The sequence below is a fragment of the Trichomycterus rosablanca genome, chromosome 2, assembly GCF_030014385.1.
Source record: "Trichomycterus rosablanca isolate fTriRos1 chromosome 2, fTriRos1.hap1, whole genome shotgun sequence".
Classification (NCBI taxonomy): domain Eukaryota; kingdom Metazoa; phylum Chordata; class Actinopteri; order Siluriformes; family Trichomycteridae; genus Trichomycterus; species Trichomycterus rosablanca.
In genome coordinates this window covers 58342756-58366421 of record NC_085989.1, presented here as the reverse complement: position 1 = coordinate 58366421, position 23666 = coordinate 58342756, and the positions used below count along the sequence as shown (strand labels likewise).

General features: G+C 37.0%; 1 protein-coding gene and 1 pseudogene across 1 annotated transcript in view; one reads left to right on the top strand and one right to left on the bottom strand.

The window, feature by feature from the left end:
* LOC134335818 (zinc finger protein 721-like) overlaps positions 1 to 9881 on the top strand; it is a 54575-nt gene extending 44694 nt beyond the window's left edge. Inside the window, exon 10 of the mRNA XM_063018425.1 lies at positions 7379 to 9881. Within this exon, the coding sequence (XP_062874495.1) occupies positions 7379 to 9191 (1813 nt within the window). The 3' untranslated portion in view covers positions 9192 to 9881. The remainder of the gene's footprint in view (positions 1 to 7378) is intronic.
* LOC134302895 (uncharacterized) overlaps positions 1 to 23666 on the bottom strand; it is a 657104-nt pseudogene that overhangs the window by 349908 nt on the left and 283530 nt on the right.

Genomic DNA, 23666 nt, shown 5'->3' with positions numbered 1-23666 from the left:
CCACTTTTCAGTTTTTTATTTCTAAAAAAAGTTTAAAATATCCAATAAATTTCGTTCCACTTCACGATTGTGTCCCACTTGTTGTTGATTCTTCACAAAAAATTACAATTTCATATCGTTATGTTTGAAGCCTGAAATGTGGCAAAAGGTTGAAAAGTTCAAGGGGGCCGAATACTTTTGCTAGGCACTGTATCTACGTTGGCATCGGGAGTGTTTCCGGTTAACAACGTTTCCGTAGAACAAAACATTCACGGTATATCCTCTGATTTCTCACCAAAGCTGCTAGCTCATCCATCTTGTTTACCAGCGAGTTCACATTTCCCATAACCACAGAAGGAACAGATGGTTTATATCTTCTGCGCTTTTCCAATCGCTTAGCTTTTAGCTTAGCACCGGCTCTGCATCCTCTGTATTTGCGCTTGAGTTCCTCCGGGATGGGGTGTGTTATGCCGAAGCGCCCCATTGTCCGAAGTTCCAGTAGGTCATCCCTCGAGTACACGAAGTTTGTACCACTAGCGTGAATTAAATTCAACTCCGTATCCATAGGATACACAAAGGCACACTAAATACACACTAAAACGTGTAAAAACAGACAGAAAAGAAAAGTACTGTATTAAAGTACCGCTACACAGAGCTACTGAGCAGGCTGCCACTCGCTGCGGCGCCGGAAGAAACGATAACTTTGTTTATAGTATAACTTTGTTTATAGTTGAACTTTGTTCACAGTATAACTTTGTTTATAGTTGAACTTTGTTTACAGTATAACTTTGTTTATAGTTGAACTTTGTTTATAGTTGAACTTTGTTCACAGGTGAACTTTGTTTACAGGTGAACTTTGTTTACAGGTGAACTTTGTTCATAGTTGAACTTTGTTTACAGATGAACTTTGCAGTATAACTTTGTTTATAGTTGAACTTTGTTTACAGGTAAACTTTGTTTACAGGTAAACTTTGTTTACAGGTGAACTTTGTTTATAGTTGAACTTTGTTTACAGGTGAACTTTGTTTACAGTATAACTTCGTTTATAGTTGAACTTTGTTTACAGGTGAACTTTGTTTACAGGTAAACTTTGTTTATAGTTGAACTTTGTTTATAGTTGAACTTTGTTTACAGTTTACAGGTGAACTTTGTTTACAGTATAACTTTGTTTATAGTTGAACTTTGTTTACAGGTGAACTTTGTTTACAGTTGAACTTTATTTACAGTTGAACTTTGTTTATAGTTGAACTTTGTTTACAGTTTACAGGTGAACTTTGTTTACAGTATAACTTTGTTTATAGTTGAACTTTGTTTACAGGTGAACTTTGTTTACAGTTGAACTTTATTTACAGTTGAACTTTGTTTATAGTTGAACTTTATTTACAGGTAAACTTTGTTTATAGTTGAATCTTGTTTATAGTTGAACTTTGTTTACAGTTGAACTTTGTTTATAGTTGAACTTTGTTTACAGTTGAACTTTGTTTACAGTTGGTTTGTACAGTTTTATAGTCACAGTCAGGTGAAAAGTGGAAGCGATCATCTTTCATTGTGTACTAGCTTGATGAAGAAATAAATAAAGTGTTGATGCACAAATGATGGGGAGCCACATACTTTAATGACTTATTCCAGATAGTTAACGTGTGGGGAGTTTCGCTCTTCCATTCATCATGGAATCCCCAAAAGGGACAAAACACAATCAACACGGAATTCTCACTGCGGTCGCTCCATCTACACTGAACGTTTTACTGTGCGTCTAAACCATGTATTACGGTACCTGAAGCGTTGAAGAGGGTAAAACTGGTGTTTACAGTTTAATAAACAAATCCACTAAATTTAAGAAGAGCATCGACTCTGTTATTAATGAAATACATTTCAGACATTTTTACTGGAGGAAAATGAGTAATATGATAATAAACTTGAGTAAAGTGTTTATTTGCTAGTGTACATACCACTCTTTAATAATAAAAAAATAAACAAATCAAATTGTTAACAGTTGATATTTTGTTTTGTTCATTTTATTGTACTTTAAATATGGTCTGTACACAACCAAATAGACATTTTATATGAGTTTGCCATCCCATTATTTTAAATTCTTACAGTAAAATTGTCCTAAAATTACACTATGAGTACTAGACTAAGTGTTCTTTATGACTTTATAGGTGGCTATTGATAACAACTTGATTGGTTGATTTTATTGATCTTTAAATCTGGTGTAAACACAACAGAATTGACATTGTATATAAGTTTATCACAAATCTCAAATTGTCCAAAAATCACACCGAGTACTAGACTAAGTGTTCTTTATGACAGTATGGCTGGCACTTGATAACAATTTGATTTGGTAATTTTATTGTTCTTTAAAGAGGGGTCTGTACTCAACCAAATAGACACTTTACTCAAGTTTGTTATCACATTAATTGACATTTGTACTTTAAAACTGTCCCAAAATCACACTATGAGTACAAGACTAAGTGTTTTTAATGACTGTATGGGTGGCACGTGATAACAATCTGTTTTGCTTTTTTTTATTGTACTTCAAATATGGTCTGTATTCAACCAAATTAACACTTTACTCAAGTTTATCACATTACCTCAAATTCCTACAGTAAAATTTTTCAAAATCACAATGAGTACTAAACTAAGTGTTCTTCATGATTACATGTGTGGCTCTTGATAACAATTTAATTGGCTAATTTAAATGATCTTTAAAAGTGATGTAAACACAACCAAATTACATTTTACACAACTTTGTCATCCCATTATTTGAAATTCCTACAGTAAAAATGTCCCAAAATCACACCATCAGAATCAAAATCAGGCTTTATTGGCCAAGTATGCTCACACATACAATAGATTTATTTTTGGTTATACAGATGCTTGCAGTGCAATGAGTACAAGACTAAGACATAAGTGCATGGGTGGAATTTGATAATTTGATTTGTTAATTTTATTGATATTTAAAGAGTGGTCTGTACACAACCAAATAGAATCACACTATGAGTACTAGACTAAGTGTTCTTTATGACTTTATGGGTGGCTCTTGATAACAATTTGATTAGCTATTTTTATTGGTCTTTAAATGTGGTCTAAACAACCGAATTGACATTGTATATTGTATATATTGGCTGGCACTTGATAACAATTTGATTTGTTAATTTTATTGATCTTCAAAGAGTTGTCTGTACACAACCAAATAGACACTTTACTCAAGTTTGTTATCACATTAATTCACATTTGTACAGTACAATTGTCCCAAAAATCACATGATGTGTACTAGAGTAAGTGTTCTTCATGAATGTAGGCATTGCAACTTGTTTTGCTATTTTTTATTGTACTTTAAATATGAGCTAAACACAACCGAATTGACATTTTACATAAGTTTGTTATTACATTATTTCAAATTCCCACAGTACAAATGTCCCAAAATCACAAGATGTGCACTAGAGCAGTGGTCTTCAACCTTTTTGGACATGCGCCCCCCCTTCGTGTGCCAACCGCGAACTCGCGCTCTTCTTTACTGTACAAATTTGAAATAATGAGATGGCAAACTTAAGCAAAGTGTCAATTCAGTTGTGTACAGACCACAGTTGCTTCAGTTCATAACAATAACAACAGTCAGTTAAAATAGTCTAAAGAACTTCCCTTCAATTAGGAATACAGCACATCCATTTATCTGTTTGTCTGTCTGTCTGTTAGATCTTTAATGATGCAGTCAGCAGAAGATGGACACGTCACCCCTGTGGATCTACAAAATGAAGCATTCCAGAATAAAATAATACAAGAGGAGAAGGATGAAGAAGATGATTTCTTCTGTAAGTAAATGTGGAGCGTAATGCCACTTTTCAGTATTGTACAGTACAGTATGGTACAGTACAGTGTGGTACAGTACAGTGTGGTACAGTACAGCATGGTGTGGTACAGTACAGTGTGGTACAGTACAGTATGGTACAGTACAGTGTGGTGCAGTACAGTATGGTACAGTACAGTATGGTACAGTACAGTGAGGTACAGTACAGTGAGGTACAGTACAGTGAGGTGCAGTACAGTGAGGTGCAGTATGGTACAGTATGGTACAGTACAGTATGGTTAGTATTGGAGTAACTAATCAGTAGAAATAATAAGAGAAAGCGGATAGTGGGATTAGAACCTGTGCTGGGATTTATTTGTGATTGGAAAATCAAACCCACAACCTTCAGTTTCCTCCAGTTGTTGAGTTTCTTCTTCTCATATTGATGAATTTCAGGTGAAGTAACTTTAATCCCTCCGGAACTCGTCCCTTCTGTGGAACTGCTCTTCTCAGAGGACCAACAGTGTGGAGGTTTCCAGATGAAGTCTGTGAAGAAGGAAGAACCTGAAGATGAAGATGAACTCAGTAAGATTTTTATATAACTTTTTTATAAATAATTTCTCCTAATTTGGTTGTGTCTAAATTACTTGTAATATTTTTGTGATCTAGTGTTTAGATTGTAGCTTTTAGTGCATAAGTGAGCAGGTGAGTGAAATGAGGAGACAGAAGATAAAGAATATTAAACAGATAATGCTGACTGTACACTGTATAGACTAGTATATAATTACAGAATAATGTGAGGTGAATAAAAGTGGCTTAATGATTGGGTAATGAATGAGAATAAAGTCTTGGTTTGTAGTCCCCTTGTTGTGCAGAGGACATTCTGATGATACTTTGGAAATCCAGATTTTAAACTGCAGTGATTAAAGTCCCCAGCAACAATAAAGACTCCGTCTGGGTGCACAAAGGTCTTTTAGATCTGTGTTAGCATTAGCATCCGCAGGGATATAAACTGCAGCAGTAAAAATGCAGGTAAACCCTGGTGGTTATGACAACTGGTTATAAAGGGTCTACATCAGTGTTTCCCAACCACTGTGACGTGGCACATAAGTGTGCCGTGAGAAGTCATCAGGTGTGCCGTGAAAGGTTGGCTTTTCAAAGGTTGGCTTTATCTTTGTGTGTGCCTTTCTTCAATTCCTTCAAGAATATCAGCTTTGTGTTCAACTAAACAGGCCTGGATTTCACACTAAGTAAGTAAATTGAGTAAATTAAGACTAGATTTTCTTTATATTTTAATAAATATACTTTTTGTGACATTTTTGTTTGGTGGTGTGCCTTGTGATTCTTCTAATGTGAAATATGTGCCATGGCTGAAAAAGGTTGGGAAACACTGGTCTACATGTCATAACCAGGTTTTCCAGGTCTGCAGCGCAGTAGGTATTAACTATGACAGAGTCAATGCACCATGTTTTGTTTACCTAAAGGCAAACACCACCACAGAAGCTCTTCATCAGCTTCATCAGCTCTTCATCAGTTCCACCACGCTGTGGTTTAGCCGTGTTTCTAAAAAATCATGACGCTGTATGTGTAGTTCACACGAGTAATTTGAGTTAAAACGCAGTAAATTGCCAAGTAAATAAACACTAGATTGCTAAGCCTGGTGAGATGCTGAGGTACATGCGCCGCCATCTTGCGCAAGGAAGGAAATGTGTGTTGTGATCAGATGAATCAGCATTTCAGGTCTTTTTATGGAAAAAATTAATGGTGTGTGATCCGGATCAAAGACGAAAATGATCCAGACTGTTATCAGCAACATGTGCTGCCTTCAAGACGTCGTCTTTTCCAGGGACGTCCAGCATTTTTTAACAAGACGATGCAAAACCACCTGCTGCACACATTACAAAGGCGTGGCTGTGTAATATGAGGGTACGAGTACTGGATTGGCCTGCCTGCAGTCCTGACCTGTCCCCAATAGAGAATGATCCCAACTTTTTTGGAATGTGTTGCAGGTCTGAAATGCAGGAATGAATGTTTATTAATAAATGAAAGGAAGTCGAGCATCAAATATGTTTGACATCAAATAAAAGTCAAAGTCAATGCAGGAAACTCTGTGTTTTTATTATTATTAAATCTAAATCTAAAGGTTTATAGATTGTATTTTTTTTTTTACATAGAAGTGTGTTTCTGTTAGTTCTAACTTAGTTGTTTAATAAAGAAGTTGGTTGTTACTACCAACAATAACAATCTTTTTTTTTCTTCTCAAAACAAAGAAATTTCAGGTGAAGGAACCTCAATCCCTATGGAACATGTCACCTCTGAGGAACATCTCACCCCAGAGGACCAACAGTGTGGAGGTTTCCAGATAAAGCCTGTGAAGAAGGAAGAACCTGAAGATAAAGATGAACTTAGTAAGATATTTTTTATCTTGAGCACAATAACTGTTTTAGTATGGATAATTTACACTTTTACTTTCAGGAGTTAGACAGCAGGCACGCTTGATTGGTGATTATAACAGCTTCATTATAATGCACAATAGTTACACATACAATAAGTAATAATTCCCAATCTAAAACTACCTGCAAAGCATTTATACACCCTGGATGAAGCTATCATCACCCACCTCTCATCAGCAGCTTATATAGTGATTCAGGAGTGGTTAACTAGAACCTTCACATAAGAACCGGGGTGATGTGGCCAGTCTCTCCCCCTTTCTGGGTGTTGCGCCAAAATCCATCAAGTGAGGTAAGGGTTTGTGCCTTTCAGCTTTCCAGTTTATAAATCAAGAGAAATGCTTCTGCAAGTGAGTCAGGGTCGCAACTGAGGCCAAAACACACCATAGGAGTAAGAGTATTACTTAGTCGGGGACGTAACCGAGACGAAAACACATTACTAGCTGCGTTCTTTGCATACCGCTCAGCATCCAGGGCCACAGGGGCCTTCATACTGTAAGACTTACATCATCAAAAATACTTCATCCTGGTTTTGAACATATCTTTACAATTACATTTTATTGAACAGAATCAGAGGCACCTGGGATGAAGCATCATACAGTGAAAGCTTGTATTGTGCTCATGCAGATCAGTGTGAGCAGGAAATGATGAATGCAGGATGAATCGCGTTACAGGACTTTAGCATCAGATCTCAGTTTAACAATTACTAACAATCTTTTTTATTTATAATGTTATAAATGTATTTTATTATTTATAATGTTATAAATGTATTTTATTATTTATAATGTTATAAATGTATTTTATTATTTATAATGTTATAAATGTATTTTATTATTTATAATGTTATAAATGTATTTTATTATTTATAACGTTATAAATGTATTTTATTATTTTCTGCTTCAGAACTGAACAAGGATTTCTCCTGCTCCTCATGTCCATGTTCCTCTACAACCCAAAATCACCTCCACAATCACATCAAGAGCTGCAACCATGATAAATATGATGCGCTGGTGAAGATTAAGACTGAACATGAGGATCTGACGCCCACCAGAAGCTCCAGTAATCAGCAAACGTCCTCTGGTACTGTCAGCATTAACACCTCTCTCAGTCCCACACAGGAAGAAGGAAACGTCTGCTCACAGTGTGGAAAGAGCTTCAGGTTCCTCAGTTATCTAAAAAAACACCAGCGCATTCACACTGGAGAGAAACCATATCAGTGCTCACAGTGTGGGAAGAGCTTCAGTACCCGGAGTGCTCTCAAAAAACACCAGCGCATTCACACTGGAGAGAAACCATATCAGTGCTCACAGTGTGGGAAGAATTTTAATCGTCAAAGCAATCTCAAAATACACCAGCGCATTCACACTGAAGAGAAACCATATCAGTGCTTACAGTGTGGAAAGAGTTTTACTCAAAAGGGCACTCTTAAAATACACCAGCGCATTCACACTGGAGAGAAACCATATCAGTGCTCACAGTGTGGAAAGAGTTTTAATCATAATTTTCATCTCAAAAATCACCAACGCATTCACACTGGAGAGAAACCATATCAGTGCTCACAGTGTGGGAAGAGTTTTAATCGTCAAACTAATCTCAAAGAACACCAGCGCATTCACTCTAAAGAGAAACCGTATCAGTGCTCACAATGTGGAAAGAGTTTTAATACACAGAGTTATCTCAAAATACACCAGCGCATTCACACTGGAGAGAAACCGTATCAGTGCTTACAGTGTGAAAAGAGTTTTAATCGTCAAAGAGATCTCAAAATACACCAATGCATTCACACTGGAGAGAAACCATATCATTGCTCACAGTGTGGAAAGAGTTTTAATGATCAATGTTATCTAAAAAAACACCAGTACATTCACACTGGAGAGAAACCGTATCAGTGCTCACAGTGTGGGAAGAGCTTTAATCAACAAAGTTATCTTAGAACCCACAAGCGCATTCACACTATAGAGAAACCGTGTCAGTGCTCAAAGTGTGGAAAGAGTTTTAATGCACAGTGGAAACTTAAACAACACCAGCGCATTCACACTGGAGAAAAACCGTATCAGTGCTCAAAGTGTGGAAAGAGCTTTAAAACACAGGGTAATCTCAAAACCCACCAGCGCATTCACACTGGTGAGAAACCGTATCAGTGCTTACTGTGTGGAAAGAGTTTTAGTTATCAGAATGTTTTCAAAACCCACCAGCGCATTCACACTGGAGAGAAACCATATCAGTGCTTACTGTGTGGAAAGAGTTTTAGTTATCAGAATGTTTTCAAAACCCACCAGCGCATTCATATTGCAGATAAATCGTATCAATGCTCACAGTGCGGGAAAAGTTTTAAACAACAAAGTCATCTCAAAACCCACCAGCGCATTCACACAGGAGAGAAACCGTATCAGTGCTCACAGTGTGGGAAGAGTTTTAATAAACAGAGTCATTTTAAAGAACACCAGCGCATTCACACTGGAGAGAAACCTTATCAGTGCTCACAATGTGGGAAGAGTTTTAATCAACAGAATTGTCTCAAAATACACCAGCGCATTCACACTGGAGAGAAACCATATCAGTGCTCACAGTGTGGGAAGAGTTTTAATCAACAGAATTATCTCAAAATACACCAGCGCATTCACACTGGAGAGAAACCGTATCAGTGCACACAATGTGGAAAGAGTTTTCATGCACAGAGCAATCTCAAAATACACCAGCGCATTCACACTGGAGAGAAACCGTATCATTGCTCTCAGTGTGGAAAGAGTTGTAATACGCAGAGTAATCTTAAAGTACACCAGCGCATTCACACTAAAGAGAAACTATATCAGTGCTCACAGTGTGCAAAGAGCTTTAATACACAAAGTATTCTCAAAATACACCAACGCATTCACACTGGAGAGAAACCGTATCAGTGCTTACAGTGTGGGAAGAGTTTTAATCAACAGAGTCATCTAAAAAAACACCAGTGCATTCACGTTTTACAGAAATAATGCTCTCAGTTTTGGAACTGCTTTGCTTATTTTTTTAGCACTTAAACACAAGTGTAACACATCAGATTGTACCAAACAAGTAAAAATATAAGTGAATGAGTAGATGAACAGATGTTGAGCACAAAGGACATCATGCACTGTGTAATTTAGTGAAGAGGCTGGATTACCTACACGCCGAATATGAATCTTACTTTGAGCAGTGGTAAAGTTTAGAAGCCGATGATTCAAGTCGAGTCCAAACTCACAAAAACATGAAAGGTGAACTGAACAACTGAGTCCACTTGTTTGGTATCAGCCATGTGAACTATTAAACTTCAACTTGCAAAACTTTTAAACTATTTCTATTAAAAAAAAAAAAAAAAAAAAAAAACTCTCCTTTTAAAGTCTCGTACTTTGAATGACTGTGTTACCTCTTTTTAATTCATATGGCGTGGTGTGGCGTGCAGGAGACAAACTTTCCTTAAGATCCCATGATGAAATAGCTGCTCCCCACCATGCAGGTTAACCACTTGGGGTCAGTAGGTGATGCTAAAAGCTTAGTTTTTTTTGGGGGGAAACAACATTTTAAGTTGGCTCACAAAAGAAACTTATCTGACTGTAAAGCTGAACTCTTAATATCACTAACATAATAACAGAACTAAATTTAAATACTGATTATATAAATTAAACAGCTCTAATACACATAAATCAATACAGATATGATTTAAGCATGCAGTACAAATGTTCTTTAGACTTGTGTACAAGTAATTGGTACAACATCATTCCCAACACTATTTATCCAGTTAAACACAGTATTAAAGAAGAAGATTTATAAATGGTAGACTTATGAGGACAGAAAGTGATAAAGAGAGAAAACTTTAAAAGAATAATTCAGGGAATCGTCCTTTAGCAGCGTTCTGCTACATCAGTGTCTACAGATGCTTTACCCAGCGAACTGTGGGGAAAACTGTCCCCCAGTATTAAACAGTGTAAACCCGAACAATCATGCTTGTTTAGTGTATGATGTTATTATTTTTATTTTCTTATTTTGAGTTAGTCTCCAGTTTTAGTGCATAGACTTCACATAGTCTCTTTCAACCAAAAAGTTGGATCTTGAAATGCCTCAGTTCAGACTGAGTTTGCACCAGTTTTTATTTGAACTAATGATGTTTCTTCAACGGAGGGCTCTGCACAGTGCACAATTGAAGTAAACAGTAGTAACAAGATGGCATAGTGCATAGATTACTTAAGAGCGTTTGTGTGGTTGTTTAAGATAGGAAAGCCTACTTGCACGGTCAGGGTCATCCTGACCCACTTAAATAAACTGTTTTTTACATGTTGGCACAGATGTTACTTATATAAATTGTCTTTCCACATTTTCATGGTTTGGCTTATATAACTCTCTTCAGTTTGGTACAATCTGATGTTTTCATATACTCGAGCAGTTGCTACAGTCTGAGCAAATTGTAACCTATTTATTTGTAGTGGATCTTGAAGTGTGTTTGCGTCAGTGGAAGGGTGAGCAACCTCTCCACCATCATTAAACCTGAGTGGTCAGATAAAAACTAGAGGCAGAACAAAAGCAACCCAACATCCCTGATCAACACAAGTTTTTATGACCAATAACCACCAAGCTCTGCATCTTTGTCTATACTAATTAAAAGCCTGAGAAAATAAATATGTTTTAGTCTAGACTTGAACATTGAGACGTGTCCAAATCCTGAACAGAGGCAGGAAGATTATTCCAAAGTTGTAGAGCTTTGTAAGAAAATGCTCTTCCACCATCCGCAATCTTTTTAATTCTTGGAACTACAAGTAACCCTGCATCTTGTGAATAAAGTGGACGCGCTGGGTTGTAGTGATTAATAATTTCTCTTAAATACTGTGGAGCCAGAATATGTAGAGCTTTATAAGTTAGTAAAAGTTTTTTTGTAATCAAAGCAGAATTTAACTGGCAGCCAGTGAAGAGATGATAGAACAGGACTGATATGATCAAATTTTCTAGTTCTAGTTAGCGCTCGAGCTGCTGCAATTTGTACCATCTGGGGTTTGTTTATGGATCTACCAGAGCATCCAGTGAGAAGAGCACCACAATCATCTATACCGAAAAGTTAAAAACAGATGGATTCGTTTTTCAGCATCATTAACAGATAGTATTTTTTTTTCAGCATCATTAACAGATAGTATTTTTTTTGTTTTAGAGATATTACGCAGATAAAAAAAAAAAGCAACTCGAGTAATAGTGTTAACGAGTGTATCAAAAGAAAGATCTGAATCCAGTGTGAAACCCAAGTTTTTTACATCTGAGCTGGGAGTAACAGAGAAAGTATTAGCACCAGGTTAGACAATGTGTCTCTAGATCCAACAAGTAAGACCTCTGTTTTATCTGAATTAAGTAAAAGAAAGTTACACGAAATCAAGGTTTTTTTTTTTTATCTTACTGATTGTACAACCCCTGGCAAAAATTATGGAATCACCACTCTTGGAAGATGTTCTTTCAATTGTTTAATTTTGTAGAAAAAAAATAAATCACAGACATGCCACAAAACTATCATTTCTCAAACTGTCAACCCTCTGGCATTAAGAAACAATAAAAAAAGAAACAAATATAATAGTTGTGGTCAGTCACAATTGCTTTTTTTTTAGATCACGTAGAGGAAAAAAATATGGAATCACTCAAATCTGAGGAAAAAATTATGGAATCATTAGAAAACACTGCACCATTATTACTTTGTTGCACCACCTCTGGCTTTTATAATGGTTTTAGCTCTCTGAGGCATCGAGTTAACTAATGACAAACAGTATTCTTCATCAATCTGCCTTCAACTGTCTCTTATTGCTGTTGCCAGATCAGCTTTGCAGGTTGGAACCTTGTCATTGACCATTTTCTTCAATTTCCACCAGAGATTTTCAAATGGATTGAGATCCGGACTATTTGCAGGCCATGCCATTGACATTATATGTTTTCTTGAAGGAAAGTTTTCACGTCCTTTGCCCTATGGCAAGATGCATTATCATCTTGAAAAATGAAGTCATCACCACCAAACATCCTTTCAACTGATGGAATAAGAAAAGCGTCCACAATTTCAATGTGGACTTTGGCATTTATTGAAGACCATCTCCCCTGTGCCTTTACCCGACATGCAGGCCCATATCATCAACAACTGTGGAAATTAACATGTTTTCTTTAGGCAGTTATCTTCATCAATTTCATTGGACAGACACCAAACAAAAGTTCCAGCATCATCACCTTGCCCAATGCAGATTCGCGATTCATCACTGAAGATCACTTTTATCCAGTCACCCACAGTCCACGATTGCTTTTCTTTAGCCTACTTTAACCTTGTTCTTTTCTTTTTAGGTGTTAATGATGGCTTTTGTTTGGCTTTTCTGTATGTAAATCCCATTTCTTTTAGGTGATTTCTTACAGTTCAGTCACAGACATTGACTCCACTTTCCGGCCACTTGTTTCTCATTTGTTTTGTTGTGCATTTTCTGTTTTCAAGACATATTGCTTTAAGTTTTCTATCTTGATGCTTTGATGTCTTACTTGGTCTACCAGTATGCTTCCCTTTTACAACCTTCCCATTTTGTTTGTACTTGGTCCAGATTTTAAACACAGCTTACTGGGAACAACCAACATCTTTTGCGACATTCCACAATGATTTATCTTCTTGAAGGAGTTTTATAATCCTCTCATTTGTTTCAACTGACATATCACAGTTGTGACTGACCACAACTATTATATTTGTTTCTTTTTTTATTGTTTCTTAATGCCAGAAGGTTGACATTTTGAAAAATGATAGTTTTGTGGCATGTCTGTGATTTATTTTTTTTCTACAAAATTAAACAATTGACAGAACATCTTCCAAGAGTGGTGATTCCATAATTTTTACCAGGGGTTGTATAATTTGGTTTGGCTGATATATACAGCTGTGTGTCATCTGCATAGCAGTGGAATTTATGCCCTGTTTCTAAATATTTTTTCCTAATGGAAGCATATAGGCTTATAAAAAACACTTGGTGACACTCAGGTTTGGTATAGAAGCTTACCTGGAAGTGGATGCACTTGCCAGGATTTTTTTTCTGATCAGTTGAGCTCTTGCCAGAACTTAATGGGCTTTCAAGTCTAGAGGTGGCAGGATGATGATGAGCTAATTAGTGGTTTTTTTTGTTTTTGTTTTTTGCTATGTGTTACATGGATTAGTATTGTTACGGTCATTCATGTATTTGCTTGTTATTGCTTGTTTTTAAATAAAATATTTACATATTGAACCTTAACCCTTGGTCTCATTATTGATTCCTGAAAGCTTCTGTCCTGTTTTCACTCACACAAGTGGAGTGTAGAAAAAGATTTGAGCAAAAATGTTAATATAGGGTTTTAATTTAATACAGCAGACAATATACAAAAAAGTAGTTGAGGAATATTAGAGTAATATCAAGCTGTGACAATAATTGTTGTATTATTGTGTTTTTGTTGGCATTGGAAATATACTCAAGACACCAGTGAGGAAGAAGACAATTTGTCAGCAGAGCCCCACAGCACCTATCCCTAACCAACATATCAGACTGGACAATATCTTACACTGGCCAATAATGTGTGACAAGAAGGAAAGATGCAGGGTTCCTGGGTTGACAAGAATGTTATGAATGAAAGTTATGAACAAAAAGTGTAACGCATCACACCACAGCAGAGAAGAATTGCTTTTTGAAGTTTTAGGAGCGAAGTCTTAGTGCATGGCACAACACATTACATAATATGAACCTATACCCATGTCCAAAACAATACACATTTTTAGTGCTTTTGTTTTCCTTTTTAATGGTTTGTTGACATTTTTTTTATTTAGTACTGCTGTCTGAGTAGTTCATTATGATCTGTTTATTCATCATTTTCTCTGAGAATCTGTATTGCATAAAAAATTATTTTGTGATGGGGTGTTCAATAAAATAAAAAATATATATTTTATTAATAAAATGTCCCAAAATTAATACAAAAATAATGTAGAATAATTTTTTCATGTACCACTAAAATGCATGCAGTACAGGGTTAACAGATTACAAAAAGGTATAAGAAAGAAAGAACAGAGTTAGAGAAGCATGTTGGAAAACAAAACATAACATTAGAAAAACTGCTTGGAAGAACGACTAGGACTGACTGTAGTCCTCTCTAAAGCTACCTGAGAGATACAGGGCTAATGGAGGTTTATTACTGCTAATGCCAAGTTCACACTACACGACTTTCCAAGTCGTCAGGTCGCTGTACAGTTCACACTACACGACTGAATCTCCTGCACTCAGGAGTCCTTCAGTCGGTGTATATTTCACACTACACGACTGATCGGCGATAGGGGGTTTCACACTACACGATCCATCACCAACTGGAATCGCAGGCGAGCTTCTCTGGTCTCCTTTTTTTCTTCTTTTAAACAAAAACACACGTGAGAAGTGACAAGGGGGTTTTAATGATACCACGTCCAAAAATGCACGTCAACAAGTAGCGAGCGATCAAAGTGTTTGTGGTCTGATGTGCAGCGTAATATCAAAGAGAAAAAATAAATGAATCTGAGTGGATTTGGCAACACAAACAGTATATGGCTTGTTCTGCAGTAAAGTGGATGTTAATTAATAATTTTGTAATGCAGCGTGGGTGTTATGTTTTGTAGAGGACGATCAAATTAGAAATACTACGTGTGTGTGCCGGTGTATCCTGATATAAACTATATCCTCTCCTGCGTTTCCCTTCACGCTGAATCCTGTGTTCTCATTGGCTGTTCGACATGTCACTCATTCCCAGTTGCCCGTCTGAGATCAGATATCTGACGTGCTAGAAAACTCGATCCAGTCGCCGAGTGGTCGGCGAGCCGGTCGGGTCGAGTTGTTGGATAGTTCACACTTAGCGACTGAGAGCCGAGTTTTGATCGCCGAGTGAACGCTGAGTTGCTCCCGACCCGGAAAATCAATCGCCGAGCGAAAATCAGGGCAAAAATCGTGTAGTGTGAACTAGGCATAAGCTGCTGTTCAACTCCAGTCCAGTTGGTGGCGCTGGTGCGTCTTAAGTTGTTCTGCCAACCGCCATTAAACATCATCAGAAGAACAAGAAGCTGCTGCGTTTGTACTGTAGAGCCTCATCTGTAAGTAAAATATGTATTTAATTATAACCCTTATATTTAATTATAACTACATTCTAATTAATAATAAAACTAGAGTTCATAATAAAACATCACTGTGAGTATTTGAGGAGCTTTAACTCCAGTTTCATTTAAACACACAAACTATTAGCTGCTCCGCTAACTGTTAGCATCACAGATGATTCAGTGCTGATGAACCGATGGAGCAAAATGAATCAATTGAGCGGAACTGATTGATTTCTAATGTTTTACTCAAACAGGTTTTTTTTTTATTGTTTATCGTTGAACTTTGTTTACAGTTGAACTTTGTTTACAGTTGAACGTTGTTTACAGATGAACTTTGTTTACAGGTGAACTTTGTTTACAGTTGAACTTTGTTTACAGATGAACTTTGTTTACAGTTGAACTTTGTTTACAGATGAACTTTGTTTACAGGTGAACTTTGTTTACAGTTGAACTTTGTTTATAGTTGAACTTTGTTTACAGATGAACTTTGTTTACAGGTGAACTTTGTTTACAGTTGAACTTTGTTTATAGTTGAACTTTGTTTACAGTTGAACTTTGTTTATAGTTGAACTTTGTTTACAGTTGAACTTTGTTTACAGGTGAACTTTGTTTACAGTTGAACTTTGTTTATAGTTGAACTTTGTTTACAGTTGAACTTTGTTTACAGTTGAACTTTGTTTACAGTTGAACTTTGTTTATAGTTGAACTTTGTTTACAGTTGAACTTTGTTTACAGGTGAACTTTGTTTACAGTTGAACTTTGTTTACAGTTGAACTTTGTTTATAGTTGAACTTTGTTTACAGGTGAACTTTGTTTACAGATGAACTTTGTTTACAGTTGAACTTTGTTTATAGTTGAACTTTGTTTACAGTTGAACTTTGTTTACAGGTGAACTTTGTTTACAGTTGAACTTTGTTTACAGTTGAACTTTGTTTACAGGTGAACTTTGTTTACAGTTGAACTTTGTTTACAGTTGAACTTTGTTTACAGGTGAACTTTGTTTACAGTTGAACTTTGTTTATAGTTGAACTTTGTTTACAGTTGAACTTTGTTTACAGGTAGTTTGTACAGTTTTATAGTCACAGTCAGGTGAAAAGTGTAAGCGATCATCTTTCATTGTGTACTAGCTTGATGAAGAAAGAAATAAAGTGTTGATGCACAAATGATGAGGAGCCTCATACTTTAATGACTTTTATTCCAGAAAGATAGTTAACGTGTGGGGAGTTTCACTCTTCCATTCATCATGGAATCCCCAAAAGGGACAAAACACAATCAACACGGAATTCTCACTGCGGTCGCTCCATCTACACTAAACGTTTTACTGCACGTCTAAACCATGTATTACGGTACCTGAAGCGTTGAAGAGGGTAAAACTGGTGTTTACAGTTTAATAAACATAATCTACCATGTTCTGATGTACAAAATCCACTAAATTCAAGAAGAGCATCGACTCTGTTATTAATGAAATACATTTCAGACATTTTTACTGTAGGAATTTGTTGTGATCATATCTCAAACTCATGTAAAGTGTCCATTCGGTTGTGTTAATACCACTTTTAGAAGAGCAATAAAATAAGCAAATAAAATTATTATTAAATGTCACCCCTACAATCATAAAGAAGACTTACTCTAGTACTTATGTTGTACTTTGTATACATTTTTACTGTAGGCATTTTAAGTAATGGGACAAACAGGTGCCACCCCTATAATCATAAAGAAGACTTACTCTAGTACTCATGTTGTGATTTAAAAACATTTTTACCGTATGAATTTTGAGTAATGGGATAAACTCATGTAAAGTGTTTATTTGATTGTGTACAGACCATTTTTTGGAGATTAATAATAAAACAAAAATCTATCTGTCATCAGATGCCAATAATAATCTTACTGTAGGAATTTGATAATAAGTTTGCCATCCCATTATATGAAATTTCTATAGTAAAACTCTCAGAATCACAGCATGTGTACTAGAGTAAGTCTTCTTTATGATCATAGTGGTGGCATTTGATAACAGTTTTATTTGTTAATTTTATTAGACTTTAAAAGTGGTCTGTAAGTTTGAGATTCCATCACAACAAATTCCTACAGTTAAATGTCTGGATTTTTTTTATTAATAAGAGTCGATGCTCTTCAAGAATGTGATGGATTTTGTGTATCAGAACACTGTAGATGATGTTTATTAAACTTTAAACAGCCGCTTTACCTTTTTTTAATGCTTATAAACTGGGGGACCATAGTACATGGTTTAGACGGGCGGTAAAATGTTTAGTGTAGAAGCTCGACCAAGCTTTTTCGAAGTGCAGATGGCGTGACAGCAATGAATTACCCATCAACCATGGTCAGCACACTACACCACAGAAAAGTCTGTTACAAAAATATCTGTGTAGCACTTTTTTCTACAGTAAAGCATCTTTACAGATTCCAGGACCAGAAACCCCTAAAACTCCATAACTATTGCAAGGAAAAAACCTTTACAGGTACCAAACTTAACAGGGACTCTTGATGCCGCCTGGTGCCACAGTAGCTTCAGTTCATAACAATAACAACAGCCAGTTAAAACCGTCTAAAGAATTTCCATTTAATGATGAATAAAGTACATTCATTTATCTGTCTGTCTGTCTATTAGATGTTTAATAATGCAGTCAGCAGAAGAGGGACACGTCGCCCCAGTGGATCTACAACATGAAGGATTTCATAAAAAAATTATTAAAAAGGAGGAGGAGGATGATGATGATTTCTTCTGTAAGTAAATGTGGAGCATGGTGACACTTTTCCACCAGACAGTGTGGTACAGTACAGTGTAGTACAGTACAGTTAGTATTGGAGTCACTAATCAGTAGAAATAATAAGAGAAAGTGGATAGTGGGATTAGAACCTGTACTGTACTGTACTGTCCTGTGCTGATACACTCCAGTCTGGATTTAAGCTTTAATCTAACTAGGATTTATTTGTAATTGGAAAATCAAACCCACAACCTTCAGTTTCCTCCAGTTGTTGAGTTTCTTCTTCACATATTGATGAATTTCAGGTGAAGTAACTTTAATCCCTCCGGAACTTGTCCCTTCTGTGGAACTGCTCTTCTCAGAGGACCAACAGTGTGGAGGTTTCCAGATGAAGCCTGTGAAGAAGGAAGAACCTAAAGATGAACTCAGTAAGATATTTTTATATAACTTTTAAAAAAAATATTTTATCCTAATTTGGTCGTGAATTTCTTGTAATATTTTTGTGATCTAGTGTTTAGATTGTAGATTTTAGTGCATAAGTGAGCAGATAAATTAAATGAGGAGACAGAAGATAAAGAATATTAAACAGATAATGCTGACTGTACACTGTATAGACTAGTATATAATTACAGAGTAATGCGAGGTGCATAAAAGTGGCTGAATGATTGGGTAATGAATGAGAATAAATAAAGTCGAGTATATAAGCAGATATATTCAATATATACATGATTGTTTGTGCTGATGGTATATACAGGTGAGATGCTTCACTTGTGAATAGTACAGAGTTCCAGAGTGCAGTGATACTTTTAAAGTGGTGTGAAAGAGTTAAGCAGGGTTACAGTTACAGAGTGATGCGCTGGTGCCTTGGTGGTGAGTGTGATTGGCTGCTCATCTGGAGGAAGATCTGTCTCGAAGGCAACCATGTTGTTACAAAGTGAGTGTAGAAGTTATTAAGCTCATCGGTGGAGCGAGTCATCAGCATAGGGAGCTGCATTGTGTGGGTTAAAGTCAGTGATTGTTTTTATCCCTTAGCCACATACACCGAGCTCCAGTCTCTGTGTTGGAACTGCTCCTGGAGAGACAAGTCGGCACCTTCCACAAAGGCAAACACCACCACAGAAGCTCTTTATCAGCTCTTCATCAGTTCCACCACGCTGTGGTTTATCCGTGTTTCTGAAAAAATCATGACGCTGCAGTCCATGAGCCTCTTCTGTGTCAGGGTCCAGATTTTTAGTTTGTCACCACATATTGGACAGGAAGATACTGGGTAGCGCCGGCTGGTGTGGATGCAAATCTCCATGTTTACCCGTGTTTTGTTTATGGTCTCGGCGCCGGGCTGTTCCCGTTGGGATGAACAGCTCACTTGGGCACTGTGTTCTGCTGACCTCTGGAAGTACAGTGGTGCTTGAAAGTTTGTGAACCCTTTAGAATTTTTTATATTTCTGCATAAATATACCAAAAGTTCTTTAAGCTTTGTTTATAGTCTGTTTTACACTTTTATAGAAACACATCAGTAGATTAGAACTGATGCTTGAACTTTATGTAACCACAAACCTCCTCCTCCATAAATCCTCCTTCTCTTCTCCGGTTGGGCAGCTCCATCCTCAGCACCTTTCAAGGGATCTGTCTGTCTGTCTGTCTGTCTATATATCTATCTATCTACAGTGGTGCTTGAAAGTTTGTGAACCCTTCAGAATTTTCAATATTTCTGCATAAATATGACCTAAAACATCATCAGATTTTCACACAGGTCCTAAAAGTACATAAAGAGAACCCAGTTAAACAAATGAGACAAAAATATTGTACTTGGTCATTTATTTATTGAGGAAAATGATCCAATATTACATATTTGTGAGTGGCAAAAGTATGTGAACCTCTAGGATTCGCAGTTAATTTGAAGGTGAAATTAGAGTCAGGTGACATTTCAATCAGGTGTGAGTGGGCACCCTGTTTTATTTAAAGAACAGGGATCTATCAAAGTCTGCTCTTCACAACACATGTTTGTGGAAGTGTATCATGGCACGAACAAAGGAGATTTCTGAGGACCTCAGATAAAGAGTTGTTGATGCTCATCAGGCTGGAAAAGGTTACAAAACCATCTCTAAAGAGTTTGGACTCCACCAATCCACAGTCAGACAGATTGTACAAATGGAGGAAATTCAAGACCATTGTTATCCTCCCAGGAGTGGTCGACCAACAAAGATCACTCAAAGAGCAAGGCGTGTAATAGTCGGCGAGGTCACAAAGGACCCCAGGGTAACTTCTAAGCAACTGAAGGCCTCTCTCACATTGGCTAATGTTAATGTTCATGAGTCCACCATCAGGAGAACACTGAACAACAATGGTGTGCATGGCAGGGTTGCAAGGAGAAAGCCACTGCTCTCCAAAAAGAACATTGCTGCTCGTCTACAGTTTGCTACAGATCACGTGGACAAGTCAGAAGGCTATTGGAAGAATGTTTTGTGGACGGATGAGACCAAAATAGAACTTTTTGGTTTAAATGAAAAGCATTATGTTTGGAGAAAGTAAAACACTGCATTCCAGCATAAGAACCTTATTCCATCTGTGAAACACGGTGGTGGTAGTATCATGATTTGGGCCTGTTTTGCTGCATCTGGGCCAGGACGGCTTGCCATCATTGATGGAACAATGAATTCTGAATTATATCAGAGAATTCTTAAGGAAAATGTCAGGACATCTGTCCATGAACTGAATCTGAAGAGAAGGTGGGTCATGCAGCAAGACAACGACCCTAAGCACACAAGTCGTTCTACGAAGAATGGTTAAAGAAGAATAAAGTTCATGTTTTGGAATGGCCAAGTCAAAGTCCTGACCTTAATCCAATGGAAATGTTGTGGAAGGACCTGAAGCGAGCAGTTAATGTGAGGAAACCCACCAACATCCCAGAGTTGAAGCTGTTCTGTACGGAGGAATGGGCTGAAATTCCTCCAAGCCGGTGTGCAGGACTGATCAACAGTTACCGGAAACGTTTAGTTGCAGTTATTGCAACTAACTATTGCAATTGTTTAACTGGTTCTCTTTATCTACTTTTATGACTTGTGTGAAAATCTGATGATGTTTTAGGTCATATTTATGCAGAAATATAGAAAATTCTTAAAGGGTTCACAAACTTTCAAGCACCACAGTAGCTGGTTAAATTTGAGCGGTATAAATTAATGTCCAACAGAGTCTGTCTTTCGTATGTGTAGTTCATACGAGTGATTCAGGTGAAATCGCAGTTGCTAAGCCTGGTGAGACGCTGAGGTACATGCGCCGCCATCTTGCCCAAGAGTGGAAACGTGTATTGTGGTCAGATGCATCAGCATTTCAGGTCTTTTTATGGAAAAAATTGGACGGTGTGTGATCTGGACCAACGAAAAGGATCCAGACTGTTATCAGCAACATGTGCTGCCTTCAAGACGTCGTTTTTTCAGGGACATCCAGCATTTTTTAACAAGACGATGCAAAACCACCTGCTGCACACATTACAAAGGCGTGGCTGCAGAAGAAGAGGGTACGGGTACTGGACTGGCCTGCCTGCAGTCCTGACCTGTTCCCAATAGAGAATGATCCCAACTTTTTTGGAATGTGTTGCAGGTCTGAAATGCAGGAATGGATGTTTATTAATAAATGAAATGAAGTTGAGCAGATAAAAGATGAAATATCTCAGGTTCATCCTGTCTGACATCAAATAAAAGTTAAAGTCAATGTAAGAAACTCTGTGTTTTTATTATGATTGTTATTATTATTAAATCTGCTGAAACCCTGTTTGAACAAAGGTTTATAGATCGTCTTTTTTGACAGATAGTATAGAAGTACGTGTCTGTTAATTCTAACTTAAGTGCTTAATAAAGAAGTTGCTTGTTACTACCAACAATAACAACCTTTTTTTTTCTTCACAAAACAAAGAGATTTCAGGTGAAGGAACCTCAATCCCTGTGGAACATCTCACCTCAGAGGATCAACAGTGTGGAGGTTTCCAGATGAAGCCTGTGAAGAAGGAAGAAGCTGAAGATAAAGATGAACTCAGTAAGATATTTTTATTGAATAGAATCAGAGGCACCTGGGATGAAGCATCATAGAGTGAAAGCTTGTATTGTGCTCATGCAGATCAGTGTGAGCAGGAAATGATGAATGCAGGATAGGGCTGGGTATTGCCACTAATTTCCTGGATCGATTCGATTCCGATTCACAAGGTCTCGATTCGATCTTCGATTTTCGATCTTCGATTTTCGATCTTCGATTCGATTTTCGATTCGATTTCGATTCAACACATTTAGGCATATTTGAGTTACATGAACAGGTTTTGTTTAAATATGTACAGATGTTCACAGAACAAATGTGATAATTGTACAAAGAACATTTATTATTAAAAATATTTGTTTTTACATAAATAATTAATCCAAAACAAAAAAACTAACATTAATTTTTTTTTTTATTATTTTATATGTCTGACACGCTACAACAGTGTATGTGTAATGTAAACATACACCTGGCTGTTGAACAGCTTATGCCAGTTCACACTACACGACTTTCTGATTTGCCGGTCCGGGTCGCTGTACAGTTCACACTGCACGACTGATCGGTGATAGGGGGTTTCACACTACACCATCTATCACCAGGAGGAATCTAAGATGAGTCTGTTTGCTCTCCCAAACTACTGTAACCGAGTGTCTTAGTAATGCACTGGATTAATAAAGGAACAAATACACGGCACATAACAGATCGTCTGGAGCATAAAACTTTATTCACCTTCTCTGTTATGGTACAGAACAGACGCGCGCTAGAGTCAGCACGTTAGCCGAACACGCTATCCCATGCATTATGGAAGCCCCAAAGGGTCAAAACACACTCACCCTGCGCAGAAACATCTATCAAACCACCGTCACAACACAAACACAGAAAAGTCTGTTACACTACGTTCTGTCACGAAAACACACGTGAGAGGAGACGAGAGGTTTAATGATACCACGTCCAAAAATACACTCCAACAAGTAGCGAGAGATCAAAGTTTGTGCGCTGATGAGCAGCGTAAAATCAAGGAGAGAAAATAAAGGAATCTGAGTGGATTTGGCAACACGACCAACAGCGATTGTTCTGAAGTTGGAGGTTAATAAATATTTTGTTTTGTAGAGAACGATAACTATATTACGGCCCTGCTTCACCTGTTAACAGCCTCTCCCGTGTGTTTTTCCTCGCTGTTTTACATTGATTAAGAGCCGAGTTGCTCCCGAGTCGGCAAATCAGGGCAGAAATCGTGTCGTGTTAACCAGGCATGGATGAACTGATGTGCAGGTCAGATCTCGTTGCACGAGTAAACAGCGGCTGGTCACACGAGATTAAAAGAGGTAACAGATCTCCGTGTACACCGTAAAAAGGGGCTCATTTAAAAGATCGATCTCGTGTTTATATGAATCGATATCGGATCATTCAAATAAAGATCGATTCGAATCGAAAAATCGATTTTATAAACCCAGCCCTAATGCAGGATGAATCACGTTACAGGACTTTAGCATCGGATCTCAGTTTAACATTTACTAACAATCTTTATTATTTATAATGTTATAAATGTATTTTATTATTTATAATGTTATAAATGTATTTTATTATTTATAATGTTATAAATGTATTTTATTATT